Source organism: Eublepharis macularius, chromosome 11 (assembly GCF_028583425.1).
Source record: "Eublepharis macularius isolate TG4126 chromosome 11, MPM_Emac_v1.0, whole genome shotgun sequence".
Taxonomy (NCBI): Eukaryota; Metazoa; Chordata; class Lepidosauria; order Squamata; family Eublepharidae; genus Eublepharis; species Eublepharis macularius.
This window is the reverse complement of record NC_072800.1, coordinates 1,495,154-1,508,039: the sequence shown is the minus strand read 5'-3', so window position 1 is coordinate 1,508,039 and position 12,886 is coordinate 1,495,154. Positions and strand designations below refer to the sequence as shown.

General features: G+C 51.8%; 2 protein-coding genes across 5 annotated transcripts in view; both read right to left on the bottom strand.

Moving 5' to 3' along the window:
- SLC20A2 (solute carrier family 20 member 2) overlaps positions 1-2,657 on the bottom strand; it is a 76,984-nt gene extending 74,327 nt beyond the window's left edge. For 2 of the 3 annotated variants that reach the window (XM_054991026.1, XM_054991025.1), the window contains exon 1: positions 1,718-1,903. The gene's annotated coding sequence lies outside the window, so the exon portion shown is untranslated. Of the gene's footprint in view, positions 1-1,717; positions 1,904-2,434 lie in introns of those variants that run through there. The other variant, XM_054991029.1, reaches the window with a different exon arrangement.
- Positions 2,658-5,255: 2,598 nt separating this feature from the next.
- Positions 5,256-11,251, bottom strand: SMIM19 (small integral membrane protein 19). 2 transcript variants are annotated; one of them, XM_054992001.1, is made up of 3 exons: positions 10,918-11,251; positions 9,135-9,259; positions 5,256-7,285 (listed from the first exon to the last, which is right to left on the bottom strand). In XM_054992001.1, exons 1-3 carry the CDS (start codon positions 11,028-11,030, stop codon positions 7,218-7,220), a joined length of 306 nt encoding a protein of 101 aa, XP_054847976.1. In that variant the 5' UTR covers positions 11,031-11,251; the 3' UTR covers positions 5,256-7,217. The 2 variants fall into 2 exon arrangements, with proteins under 2 accessions (XP_054847976.1, XP_054847975.1); XM_054992000.1 differs by lacking the exons at positions 5,256-7,285; positions 10,918-11,251 and adding an exon at positions 10,132-10,905 and having other exon boundaries at positions 9,182-9,259.
- Between the last annotated feature and the right edge of the window lie 1,635 nt (positions 11,252-12,886).

The following is a 12,886-nucleotide window of genomic DNA, read 5'->3' as shown; positions in this document are numbered from 1 at the left end:
ATCTGACAAGACTGGGCTTGCCTGGGCTATCCAGGTCAGGGCATGAAACCATTTCATCCTCATTTAATGCCACCTGGGCTAGCGCCCATCACTGTATCAACTGGAATAAAAAGTTTTATCTAGCCACTTTTTCCATCCCAGACATTACCTTATAAACTTCTATCATGCTCACCACACTTAATCATCTCTTTTCTGAGTCCCTGACTCTTCAGCCTTTCTTCAAAGGACAAGTATTCCAGCACGTTAATCATTTGGGTTGCCGCCTCCTGCACTTTCTCCAGCTCTGCAGTATCTTTTTTGAGACACAGCAGTTACAACTGTAAAGAGTATTCCAAATGTGGCCACACTGTAATTTTGACTGTCAATTTGTGTATGTTTATATTTCTTGTGGATAGCATTCCTTGCCTTTGGTAGTTTTACTCTTGTGCAATTTACTTGCGTTATTCCCAGGTGTGGTGTTATCTGACATTGCATATTCCAGATACAGTGTATTATTCTGCCTTTTATACAACTCGCTTTTGGCTTTGCTTCCGTTGCCTTGTCTCTTGTGGGCCTTTGCCTTGGCTTTGCTCTTCACCTTGGTTCTCACCATCCTGAATAATTTTGGCATCTGCATACTTGGCCACTCTGCCCTAATGTAAATCAAGTGAACCCTTGGCAGAGGTCTCAGTGCGAATGTACAGACCACCACTCAAAGAAGTGAGCTACAACTGAAGTCACAACGTGTATTACACACAGCCAAAGAATTCACTGTGAAGAGAATACTCTGGCATTCTTCAAGTAGAAACAATGTCTTCATGCTCACAGGAACCCACGCGGCACTCCTCCCTCCCCACACCTCTAGCAGGCTTCTTTCTTCCCTCCCTCAGAAAGGCGCCGAACAGACAAGCAGCAGGATTGTTTCCCCCCCCACCCGCTGGCACATGGACGCTTGCCTCCCGAGGCTCGACACACCCTGCCCTCCTCCACCTCCTCGTTCCTGGGAGGCTGCTTGGCCTGACAAGGATCACTCTGCTTTTGGGACAAGGCGCCACCCAGGAACTGCACACTTTTAGAAACGCATCGGGGATTGTGACCCAGAGGGCGAGCAGCCAGCCCAAGCAAGATCCCTCAACATCTGACACGCGTTGAAGCCCAAACGAGATGAGACGCGGGCCGTGCGGCCGCCCCGGGGGCTTGCTGCAGCCACAAGAGCGCCGCAGGGGCTCGGGCCCGGCGGAGGCTCCCCCTGCGCGCTGCTCCGCTCCGCGGCCGCCACGGGGAACCCGCAGCTGCCTGACCCTAAATGGGCACCAAGCGGCAGCTCCCTTAGGGGCCAGCAGCACAAGGTCCGACCCGGCCCGAGGCACCGCGCGGCTCCGGCGCTCGCCCGCCTCGCCTCTCCCGCGCCCACCGCGAGAGTCCAACGGCAACTCTCCGCTTTCTCAGCAGCGCCCCGGAAAGCGGCAGGGCGCCGAAGAGGCCGGCAGCCGGGAAGGGGAGCTCCTCCGCCGCCGCCCCGCAGCGCCCCCCACTCTCCCTCCGGCCCCGCCGGCCAGGCACAGCCGCCCGCAAGACTCCGCCGGGCCTCGGGGGTCGGGCGAGCCCCACGCCAAGCCCGGCGCCCCAGGCCCGTCCTTCGGCGCGCTCCGAGGCTCCCGCTCGCGGCCAGGCAAGGGCGCCCGGGCTGGGCTGGGCTGGGCTGGGCCGGCCCTCCCCGCCACCGCCCTGGCCTTACCTGCCGAGCGGAGGCCGGCGCCACGCGGGGCCGGGCCGGGCCGGGCGCTGGCAAGCAGGCAGGCGAGCAGGGCCGGCCGGCCAGAGAGCAACGGTCGCCGCCGCGTGACTTCGGGTCACCGTGACCGCCGGAGCCGCGCGAGAAGCGCCGCCTCCGCTCCGGGCCCCACGCGCTGTGCCGCGCCGCGCCGGCAGGCCCCGGATGCGCGTGCAGGGACGGGGGGCGGGCAGGAGGCGGCGGCAGGCCCGGCCCGGCCCCGGGGACGAGGCGCTCCGGCCGGCGGGGGGCGCTGGACGCCAGGGACGCCCCGGGCCCGGCCGCCCTCTCGCGGGGCTGCGGCGGGGCGGAGAGGCCAAGCGAGGCCGCGGGAGGACCGAGGCGGCGCTCGGGGCCCTGCGGAGGCTGGACGCTGTTCCGAGGGCCGCTCCGACGGGCCCGGGCGCGCACAGAGGCGGGCGGGCCAAGCTCCCGGCGCAGCCTGCGGCCCTCCCGGGAGGGAAGCTGCTCGCGCCGCCCCGGACCCGCAGGCGCGACTTCTCCTGTAGGGGCTCCGGGGGGCGTAGGACGCAGACTCTCAACACACGTTTAAGTTGAGGGAAAAACCTTTTGACAATTAATACAATTCAGCTGTTTTTTTCTTTAACTAAACTCGTCAGTGCGGCCACACAGAAAATGTAAAGCAACCCTGGCTTTGGAAGGGGACACGGTTCCACTTACTGGCCTCAGGCAAGTGGTCGAAGCCGGTTGGAAGCCCCTGCGGCCGGGGCTTCTGCCCTGCCCTTGGGGAACCGCAGCCCGGCAAAAATAGGAGAACCCCCCCCCCGGAACGCCGTCCAGGCACAAGGCCCAGACGCCCCTTCACGCCCCGTTGTTCCCGTAGGACATTTGAGCTCCTTGTTGAAGGTGAGAAGAGCGTCTTCCCGCGGCTCCGGCTCCCCAGCAACCGGCTTCTCCCTCCGCTGCCCGGCTCCAGCTGCCGCCTCCCCCCACCCCCCCCCACCCCCCCCCCCACCCCCGGCTGGGCTAAACCAGCCGCCTCCTATGCAGCCACAGGGTGCCCCCCTCCCCCCAGTGTTGTGGCGGGGCTCAAGGCTGAGGGGTCTCGGTGCGGAGCCAGCGGAGCCCGCTACAGCGAGGACGCCGAGCGCGCCCCCCTCCCATGGCCCAGTCATCGCCGGGGACATCCGCTCCCCCCTCCGGTCCAGGGCTGGCTGGCGGCTCATGTCCCAAACTGCGGTCAACAGCTGGTTTTTGGAAAGAGGCTAAGCGAAGGGCAGCACTAGCGCGCGCTCCCTGGCAGACATGGGAGAGCTCTGCAGCCCTTTCCCCAGTATGAGCTGCGACTGCTCGAGCCCGAGTGGAAGTCCTCGGGGGGGGGGGGTCGGATTTCTCTCCCCCGGAGCCCGTCATCCGGCCTGGGCAGTAGCAGCTGGGGGCAGCCTGACCTCCCGGGCTGGGCCCACCAGCTGGGCTATTAATGCCCCACAAAGTGTTCCCAACCTCCGCATCAAGGTATCTTGGACCACATCTCAGACTTCAAATACTAGACAGGAAGGGAGATAGTACTTGAGCTTTAATCTTTATTGAACATATAAAACAAGAGAAAATGCAGGAAGATTGAAAAACCAATATAAAATACTGCACGTGGGAAATTACTGAACTGCAGGTAAAAAAAAGCATATAAAAATCACACAAGCGTTTGGGGAATAAACAACAAAAAGCAATTCAAACAATAGTGAAAGCCATCCCAGCTATAGTGGATTTTCCTCCCTCAGACAATTAAATTTAATGGCCACGCTCTCCTGCCACGCAGGGCTTCCAGGGCTGGGGGTAGGGTGGCCAGGAGTCCGCGGGTGGGTTGTGTGCCTTCATTTGGAGGTCCTTATTTCTCTCCCCCTCCCCCTCCCCCTTGGTTGTAGGGCCTCTTCCCTCTGGTGGTTCGGTTTTGCTGAGAACAGAATGTTGACCTGCTAAACAGGTTCAGGACGAAGCTCTCAGCATCTCTGCTCAGAGATGAACAACCCTAAAGTACATTGTGAGCCTCCCCACCCCCACCCACCCCCAGCCAGGGCCAGGTGGCATCTTTTCTCCACGTGATCAGGGGGGAGACGCCAGGACTGCGCAGGTTGCACTTTCCTGCACAGCTCCCAAGACCAACCACCATCCTGTGGCCCAGCCAGCTCCCGCTTGCCTATGGCTGCTAGTTCCCCCCTCTGGGTCCTCTGCCCTGGCCACTGCAGGGTTCAGCCAGGGAGTAACCCGTCTGCCTGGGCCAGTTGCACACAGTCCTGCCTGGCTGTCCGTGGGGCCAGGAACACTGACCTCTAAAGCTTCAGGAACCGTGACATCTTCCTGTCGGCAAACGCCCCTGACTGTATAGAAACCCTCAGGAGGCAACTGAAAAGAATGGGGGCACAAGTGATCCTGCATGTCAGAGAAAGGAACCGAAGATTATGGAGGTGAACCGCTGGCTGCGTTCGTGGTGCCGGCAGGAGCGATTGGATTCTGGGACCGTGGCCTATGTTTTATTGAAGCTGGTGCCTGCTTGCATGCAATGGGCTCCACCTATCAAGGACAGGGAAGAGGGACTTGGGGAGATTCCTTGGGAGGGCTTTAAACTGACATCGCAGGGGAATGGAGACACCTGGCATAGGAATTCCAGGGAAAGAGAAGAGCAACTAGCAGAGGCCTACCTGGGAAGGCCAGGTCAAGGAGGGGGAATGCTGCAAGGCTTCCAGGGCCTATATAACAATGCCCAAAGATTGGACAATAAGAAGGAGGAACTTGATCTACCAATGCAGATGGAAAGAGATGACATAGTAGACATTACAGAGACTTTGTTGGGTGATTCCCAAGACTGGAATACAACAGTGGATGGCTATGAGGTATTCAAGAGCAGGAAGTGTTGTAGAGGAGGTGGCCAACAACTTCCTTTCTGAAATGGTGGAGGAAGCGATGAGGGGCTTTGCCATACTGGACTTGATATTAAACAACAAGGAAGATTTGGTTGATGGAGTAAAGATGATGGGAAGTGATCATGGAATGGAAGTAATTGACAAATCAAAGAGGGATATGGAAGGTTAACTATGATGAAACCTTGACATCTGTGCTCTTTGAGAAAGAAGCTTGGAAACGGACCTTACAAGGATCTGGACCGTCCGTTAGAGAATGCAGTCACAGAACCAACTACGTGTACCTATGATTATAGGTCTTTTTGATCTGTGACATTCACAGTGTCTGGAATTACCCTTATACTGTACCTGTATTGTACCTGTATGCAAGGCAAATCGAGTTCTATATGAGAAATAGTGTCATAGGATGCCAAAAGCAATTGCACTTTAATAACATCCATGATAGCACTTTGAGCACGGGACACTTTAATGAATTGTTTTTAGAACGCATAAGATGCCTGTATAATTGAGGTCTAGGGAGGTTGCAATATATGGTGTAGTATATGGTTGTGTCAAGAGAAACAAAAGAATATACAAATTGTTTATTACATCCCTTACTCTGTATAAACAAATTTGTGAAACAGTACTCAATTAATATATCCTTTATTAAAACAATTGTGAAGACATAATACCACACGGGAGATCCCCTGGGATCAGTAGCAGAGCAATGCCCACCCCCCTTCACTTGGCCGGGATCAGGTGAGGAGCAAGCAGCAATGCCCACCCGCCCCCCACCTTTACCCAGCCGGGATCAGGCACAGAGCAGGAGGCAATGCCCGCCCCTTCACTGTCCGGGATCAGAAGTGGAACAGGTGGCAATGCCGCCCCCCCCCCCCGCCTTCACCCGGTTGGGATCAGGCATGAAGCAGGAGGCAATGCCTGCCCCCTCTTCACCTGGCTGGGATCAGGCATGGAGCAGAAGGCAATGCCCTCCCACCCCCCGCTCTTCAACTGGCCTGCAGCTTCATAGTTAGCAATATATAACAACACCACATCATGACTTCAGCTCAAGTACTACAAGCACTAACAGAAATATATTTAAAAGCTAGGGATCGCAGCTGTGCTCAGAAAGGTTTTTTTTTTTAAGTTTATTGAAGGAATAGAAAGATAGGACATAATACAACAGAAAAAAGGCAAAGTAACCAATACAAAAAAGCATTAAAACCCAAGAAGAGAATGTGAATATTTTACCTCTTTACAAGACGGAAAAAAAAATAACAGAGTTGGACAGTATCATGGAATTTATTATTCCAACACATTACAATGTTTTAATGTATTTTTAACACATTCCTTCCCCACAACAGTTTAAGTACAGGATGCTATTCTGGAAAAGCTGTCCATAAATGAAAGCAACACTAGGTGTCAAAATCGACAATAACTGCTAGGCCAAAATGTATCAACTGGCCCCTTATTTTAAGCCAGCACTGGAGGCACCCCATCATGCTTGCAGTGCAACATGTCACATTAAAATATTCAAAGATGTCCAAGTAAAACAAATGTCACATTTCTTCAAAATACTTATAAATTCCTACATATAAATTGTTCTTGTCATTTGTTATTTCACCAAAATAATTTTAAGTTGTGTGTAATATTTATTTATAAGCTACCTCTGACCACTGCTGCGGTGTCTGTCAAGCTCTCACGGTACATTCAAAATTTATCATACTTATTTCCCTGCATGGCCTTCTTGGTAACAGCCCTCCTTTGAAGGACCATTTAGAAGCCTAGGGGGAAAGTTGTCCTCCATACAGATTTATAGCTTTGCTAAATATTTACCCACAAGGGCATTTCTCTTAAATTAATAGCACTGTAACCTACAAATACGCTGGCACACTAACTTCACTGAATTTATACCCGCAAGTAATCATATATCATATATATTTCTGATTGATCTTTTAAAAAAATCCATACAATTTAACATGAAACAGAAAAACAAAAAAAAAACTCTGAAAAACCAAAAAGCCAAGTACTCCTGCGTCATCCTCTGTTCCAAGGTACCAAAGCGAGCGTTCTGGTTTACGTCACCAGCCGCTCTTGCAAGAAGCGAGTAAGGGAGGCACAGCAAACTAGCATGAACTTCGGTAAAACAGGGAAGAACCACACCTCCCAAAGCCCTCACACCTTTCTATAAAGTAGATGACCTAAATAGGAGACACTATCATTATTGTGAGGTTCTCTATATAAAGTTCTGTTCACTACCCAGCTCGTTTATTACAAGGTACCATAAACCTTTCCCAACCCTCCAATTAAGAAACCACCAGTTGGAACAGGCTGTGATCCCCACAATGAAATCTTAATGCTCCTGCAAGTTTCTGGTTTTCCCGGAAATAATTTGTAAGATAAACAGAAGAGCAGGTGAACAATGAGCTAGACTTTCATTTCTGAGGCTTCCTTCTACGCATGTTTATGCAGGGTCAACCATCCAAAATGGTGTATAGGATTATTTTTAGAAGAGGAACCATATACCATTCAAGTTGCATGGAAAATGATCCTATTCCAATTGCCCAGTCACCTCCAGCTCCATTTCTTGACTCCACTGGTACAAGACTTCATTCTACTAAAAGCTGTACACTGTCAGTCTGCTTCTGTGGCTGTTGTTGCTGGTCATACTTTCTTGCTAGGAAAAAAAAAAGATTTACATTCAACTGTCCCCTTGCAGTAAATACCATGGAGTTATTTTAATAGTAACAAATGTTTCAGTGCAAGCAGATTTTGATCTGCTAGGTAACAAGTTGAAGGACAACTTTTACAGCTCGAGAAATTGTTGTCAATTCACAAAGTCTGGAACAAAAATTAGCCTCAGAGTACAAGTGCTAAATGTCCATTTTTTATTAACAAAAACACCTACCTCACTTAGTTATTTTTAGTAATTACATCAATAGGTATAAGCCCAAGTAATGTACTAATTACTATTAGTATATTAGTTATAAATAAATTGAAAAGTTGTATTAGAACCTGTTTATCAAGCTGTACACTATGACTGCAAATATAATCTGCTGTGCAAGAAGCGCAATTCTGCCACTTGTGTTTTGCAGACTAGCTTTGGCCTACCAATGTATGACTAAAAGAGCAATCTTAAGCCGGTCTATTCAGTGGAGCTTATTTCCACACAAAATACATTCAAGCCCTCAGTTAACAGAAGATGTCTGTTGAGTTCTGGTCTAATTTTCAGAGCTTGGCTTAGAACAAATCTTCTGCTTGTATTTCACTTTGGCAAGTTCTATTTATCATTAACAGAATGCCTGCTATCTGAAGAGAGGTAGACACACGCCGAAACCCAGCTTCTACTCCTGACTGAACTCCCATTTCCTGGAATATGGTAACAAAGAGAACAGATTGCCCCATGAATATAGCAAACAGACAACAGAGAACCTAGATGCTCTAGAAGTTTGCCAAGTATGGAGCGTGGGAACAGGCTCAGAGCTTTTGCGTACTAGACCAACAGGCCTGCCTTCAAAGGAACCATTTGGTTCCTTTTCCGGAGGAGGGAAGGGCAGTTTTTGGCCAATTCTCCACAGCCACTGCAGACATGTACTGTGACCCCACATTGATCGTTAGGGCCCCCTGACCACCACCAGAACTCTGAATGGCTCAGAGGGTAGCAGCAGGAGAGGGGTGGGGTACGGAGAAGTCCGGCTTTGCTAGCTTGGCTCTGCTGGCTGTGAGTTGCATCCAACCGTCTGTATGTGTCAAGATTCAACAATGCAGCAAACCAAAGGGAAACTCTGGAATACCCTCACGCTCTTCATTACCTACCCACCAGCATCACCTTTCTGTACACTGCTGTTCTACACTACGACGTTTATCCTACCCGCATCTCTTCGTAATGTGCTGTTGAAGTTGCAAGGTCCACTTTACATTCAGAACTTTCCCTCCATGGGACAGCCTAAATTTGTGCTACAGTGACTTTAGACACTACTATCCTTAGATTCTAGGATGAGTCCAGGGCTCATTTCGAGGGGGAACGCGCAGGAACGCAGTTCCGGCAGTTCCCCAAAGAGGTCACATGCCAGGTGGCCTTGCCCACTTCTCGGCCATTTGGGCCCATTTTGGCCTGGATTGGGGCCGAAACGGCCTGGATCGGGCCTCTTGACAGGTGGTGGATCACTCTCCTGCTCAGCTGTGGCCCAGTCCTGACCATTTTGGGCCCCTTTTCAGCCATTTTCAGCCCTTTTGGGCCCAATTTCAGCCCTGAATGACCAGGATTGGGTCCAAAACAGCCAGGATAGGTGATGTCAGGGGGTGTGGCATATGCAAATCAGTTATGCTAATGACACACTTCTGATGATGTCAAGGGGCATGGCATATGTAAATGAGTTATGCTAATAAGTTCCTCCAGTTCTTTTTCTACGAAATGACCCCTGGATGGTCTATGACATACAATGCTTAACTGCAAATTGTATTTTATTTTAAAATATGCAATTTGCCTCAATCTTTCAGGCCTTCAAGAACAAACATGCACTTACCAATTGAGTACATCTCTAACTGCTGTCGAAGACGAATTTTTTTCACACTGTCATAAAAGTTTGGCTCGGATGGTATCTCTACAGTTGGAGGCAGTGTAAAAATTCTCATGATCTTCCTTTTATTTCTGAAATTATAAGCAAAACAAACCCAGACAAAGGCATATTTCAGTCACAAGTGGGTTCACTGCTGAATAGGTGGGCAGTCTATCCTGTGGCGCAAAGTGACTCGGCCAGAAGCAGGGTTTTTCTGTATAACTGCTTTTTCTCAAAGCAATTTATTACAATCCACTGACATATCATAAAAAAGATCCAGGGACTCTGAGTAGGCATTTTCCTTCTATGTTGTTTTGCCATATGGTATTTTGGAAATCTTCAGGATCTATCTTAAATAATAAATAAAAGTTATTTACCATATGATGCTTATTGCAAATAAGAGAGCAACCCTAGACAACCCAAATCAGAATTTATTTTAATTTTTTTGTATTTTATTACTTCATTTATAGTCCACCTTTCTCACTGAAGCTCAAGGCGGATTAATGTTTTAATAAAATGAAAAAATTACAAGACATAAACAGTGTGATCAAATGTAAAGCAACAGGTGATAGTGCAACAGGACGAATATTAAGAGAATTAGAGAAGGTGAACACCAAACTATGTAAGGGAAGGTACACTAAAACAATACAGAAATTGGGTTACAAACTAAAGACAATGCCGTAAAAGCATTGTGATACCCACAATACTAATGGCAATGGACGATTCCATTATACAGGCGCCTTCCTGTACTGTTCATTCAACTACTCAGTCTATTCAATGGAGCTTACTCTCAGGAAACCGTCCTTAGGTTTCCACCTCGAAATAACATTAGCTGGTTAAGAAACACAGAAATTCTGTTATTTTTCACTACTCATTTTAAACTATTATGCTCGCAAGCCCCCTGGACACTGTTTCAATATATTTATTTGATGTTGATTTTCCAGCAATTGTTTTATCTCTGTACCAAGAAAACCCCTGCAGAAGGACCATAAATGAAGACCCAAAAGTTGGAACGCATCTGGATTTCGGATGTTAGCTTCTGAATTTGGAGAGATTTGGTCGCATGCTGTCAAGAGATTTTCAGCCATGTACTGGTTACATTTCCTGGGATGAGCGTCAGTCCAGCGGCCCTTCTGCGGCAGGGCGCGCACCCTCTCGCGCGTTCCCAAGGAGCAGCTGCGTTTGCAGCGGTAAAAAAAATAAAGCCGCGGGCCCCCCTTGCCAGATACCGCGAGCGGGTCCCCGCTTCGTGCCCGTCGGGGCTGGAGGGACAGGGCAAGGGCGGAGGCTGCGCGCACGCAGAGCCCGAGGGGGCCGCCCTGGGGCCGGGGAAGGCCGGCGCGGGAGGTCTGGCGGCGTCGCAAGCGCCGGCAGGCAGGCCTCGGCAGCGAAGGCCCCTCAGGTGGCTGAACGGCCATTCCGTGCCCAGCGTCCCCGAAGCCCCCTGGGCCGGACGCGGAGCTCAAGCCCCGGCGGGCGGGCGGGCGGCGGCGAGAGAGGCGCGGAGGGGGCGGCCGGGCGAGGCGCGCCTCCTCCTGCTCCGGCCTTCTGCGGAGGCGACCGCGGCCCCCGCCGAACCACCCGCCGCGGCGCGCCTCGCTCTGCCTCCGGCCCGCCGGCCGCGGCCTGCCTGCGCCCCCCTCCTTCCCTCCCTCCCTCCGCCGTGAGGGAGGCCGGGCTGAGGAGGGGGCGGCGGCCCGGCCCCGCCCGGCCCTCCGCTCGCCTCGCCCGCCCCGCGGCCCTTCCTCACCGGCGCGCGTAGACCAGCAGGGCCAGGCTGGCCAGCACGGCCAGCAGGTAGACGTTGGTGGCCTCGTTCCAGGCCTCGTGCACCGAGTAGTCCATGGCCTCCTCGCCCGCCATGGCCGCGGCTCAGGCAGGCAGGGAGGGGCTTCCGCCGGGCAAGGCCAGGCCCGGCCCGGCCCGGCCCTCTCGCCTCCCCGCGCAGGAGGGAAGGGCGTTGCGCGGGCCCGGCGGGGCTGCGGCGGGGCCTCGGCGGCTGGAGGTGGGCGCCGGGCGCAGGCCGAGCATCCCCGCGGGGCGCCGCTGCCCTCGCTCAGAGGGGCGCCTTCCCTCGGCTCCCCCCTGCTGCCGCTGGGGCCTGCCTGGGGCGGTCGCCGGAGCCCCCGCTCGCCTCGCCTCCCGCCAAACCGACTCGTGGGGGCTCTCGGAGGCCTCGCTAATGAGTCCGGGACCGAAGGCTTCCCCGCTACGTCGCCAGCCTTGCCCGCTACCTGAGAGGCTCCTTGTGAGTCTAGCGTCAGCCCTGCAGTGGCTTCTGTCCTGGTTCAGCATTTCTTCAACTCCGCGTTGGATTCTTGCTAATGCTAAAATTGTATCTATTCACCCTGCCAGCAATAAGGCCCATCGTGGGGGACAACACAAGGAGCCCTGGCAGCGCTTTCTCTTCCCCTGCGGCGTCAGTCGAGGGGGGGGGGGGGGTCGGGGAAGAGGTCTTGGGGGCTCCGGCCTCCCTTGTGTGCGGCCCTCTCAAGGCCGAGCCTTTCCGGGCCCCTGGAAGCCCTGCGGAGGCGGCAGGGAGGCAAAACATTTTGCCCCTGACTGGCTTCTTATCCCTGGGTACTGCGCCTGCACGGGGATACGGAGTGGGTGATCAGGCACATGGGTTGCCTTTTATATAGGAGGATGGCATTGTTTATGGAAATTGACTCTACTGATCTCACACTGCGTAATCCGCCTTGAGTCTCAGTGAAAATTTATATCAATTTATAAATGATATAAATACATTTTAATAAACAAGTTAACCAGGATTGATTCCGCACACGTTGGCTAATGCACTTTCAATGCACTTTCTCAATCGTTTGAAGTGGATTTCTTGTTCCACACACGAAAAAATCCATTCCACATTATAAAGGATTGGGAGTGCATTATCCAACGTGTGCAGAATCAGCCCAGGTCTATACACGAAAATTTGCAAAGCTTTAAAACAAGTAGGGGCCTAATACAGAGGTGAAGTGACACAAAACATAGCCTAAGCAATTCTGGCCTATTAAACAGCAGAGAAACACTCCAGTTTTTGAGAAACCAACAACTATCACATCCTACCATGAACCCCGGGCAAGCAGCACTCTGAAGTACACAGCCTTCCCATAAGAAGGCTGCACACCAGCTGGTGCCCACCCTCCTCTTCGCCAGCTTGGTGTAGCAGTTAACAGTGGCAATGCTGTGATCTCTAGTACTGAGTTTGATTTCCCACCCCTCCGTTTCAAGCCAGCTGGTGACCTTGTCGCAGCTCTCTGGAGCTCTCAGCCCCACCCACCTCACAGGGGGATTGTTGTGGGGATAATAATAACGTACTTTGTAAACTGCTCTGAGTGGGTGTTAAGTTGTCCTGAAGGGTGGTATATAAATCAAAGATTATTACTTCCTCTAGTCCCCTTTATGATTCCAAGAAACTCACACTAGTAATCATCAGGACTCATAGTACTTGATCAATCAACGTGCATATGCAGTGAAGAAAAAATACCAACTAATTGCAACAGGGAAGATGCTGCTTCAAGGGTCAAGTCATAGTTTCCAAATTAAACATCAAAGTCTTGCCTCAAAATAAGCATCAAAGTTGGTACTTATAGGATTCACTTCACAAATGATTATTTTCCTGCATAGGTTTATTCTGCATATGAAAATGAGTATACCTGTAAATTTACTAGTTGCCAAATGGCTCCCCTCCCAATTATTGTTGCAAAGGATGGTGGAGG

What these genes read in the sequence shown, in the direction of transcription:
- SMIM19 (XM_054992000.1), bottom strand. Translation starts at nt 10,585, where the DNA reads ATGGCCGTTCAGCCACCTGAGGGGCCTTCGCTGCCGAGGCCTGCCTGC. An exon ending in CTTCTGCAGGGGTTTTCTTG is followed by an intron (nt 9,260 to 10,131) that starts GTACAGAGATAA and finishes TTATAATTTCAG; the next exon opens with AAATAAAAGGAAGATCATGA.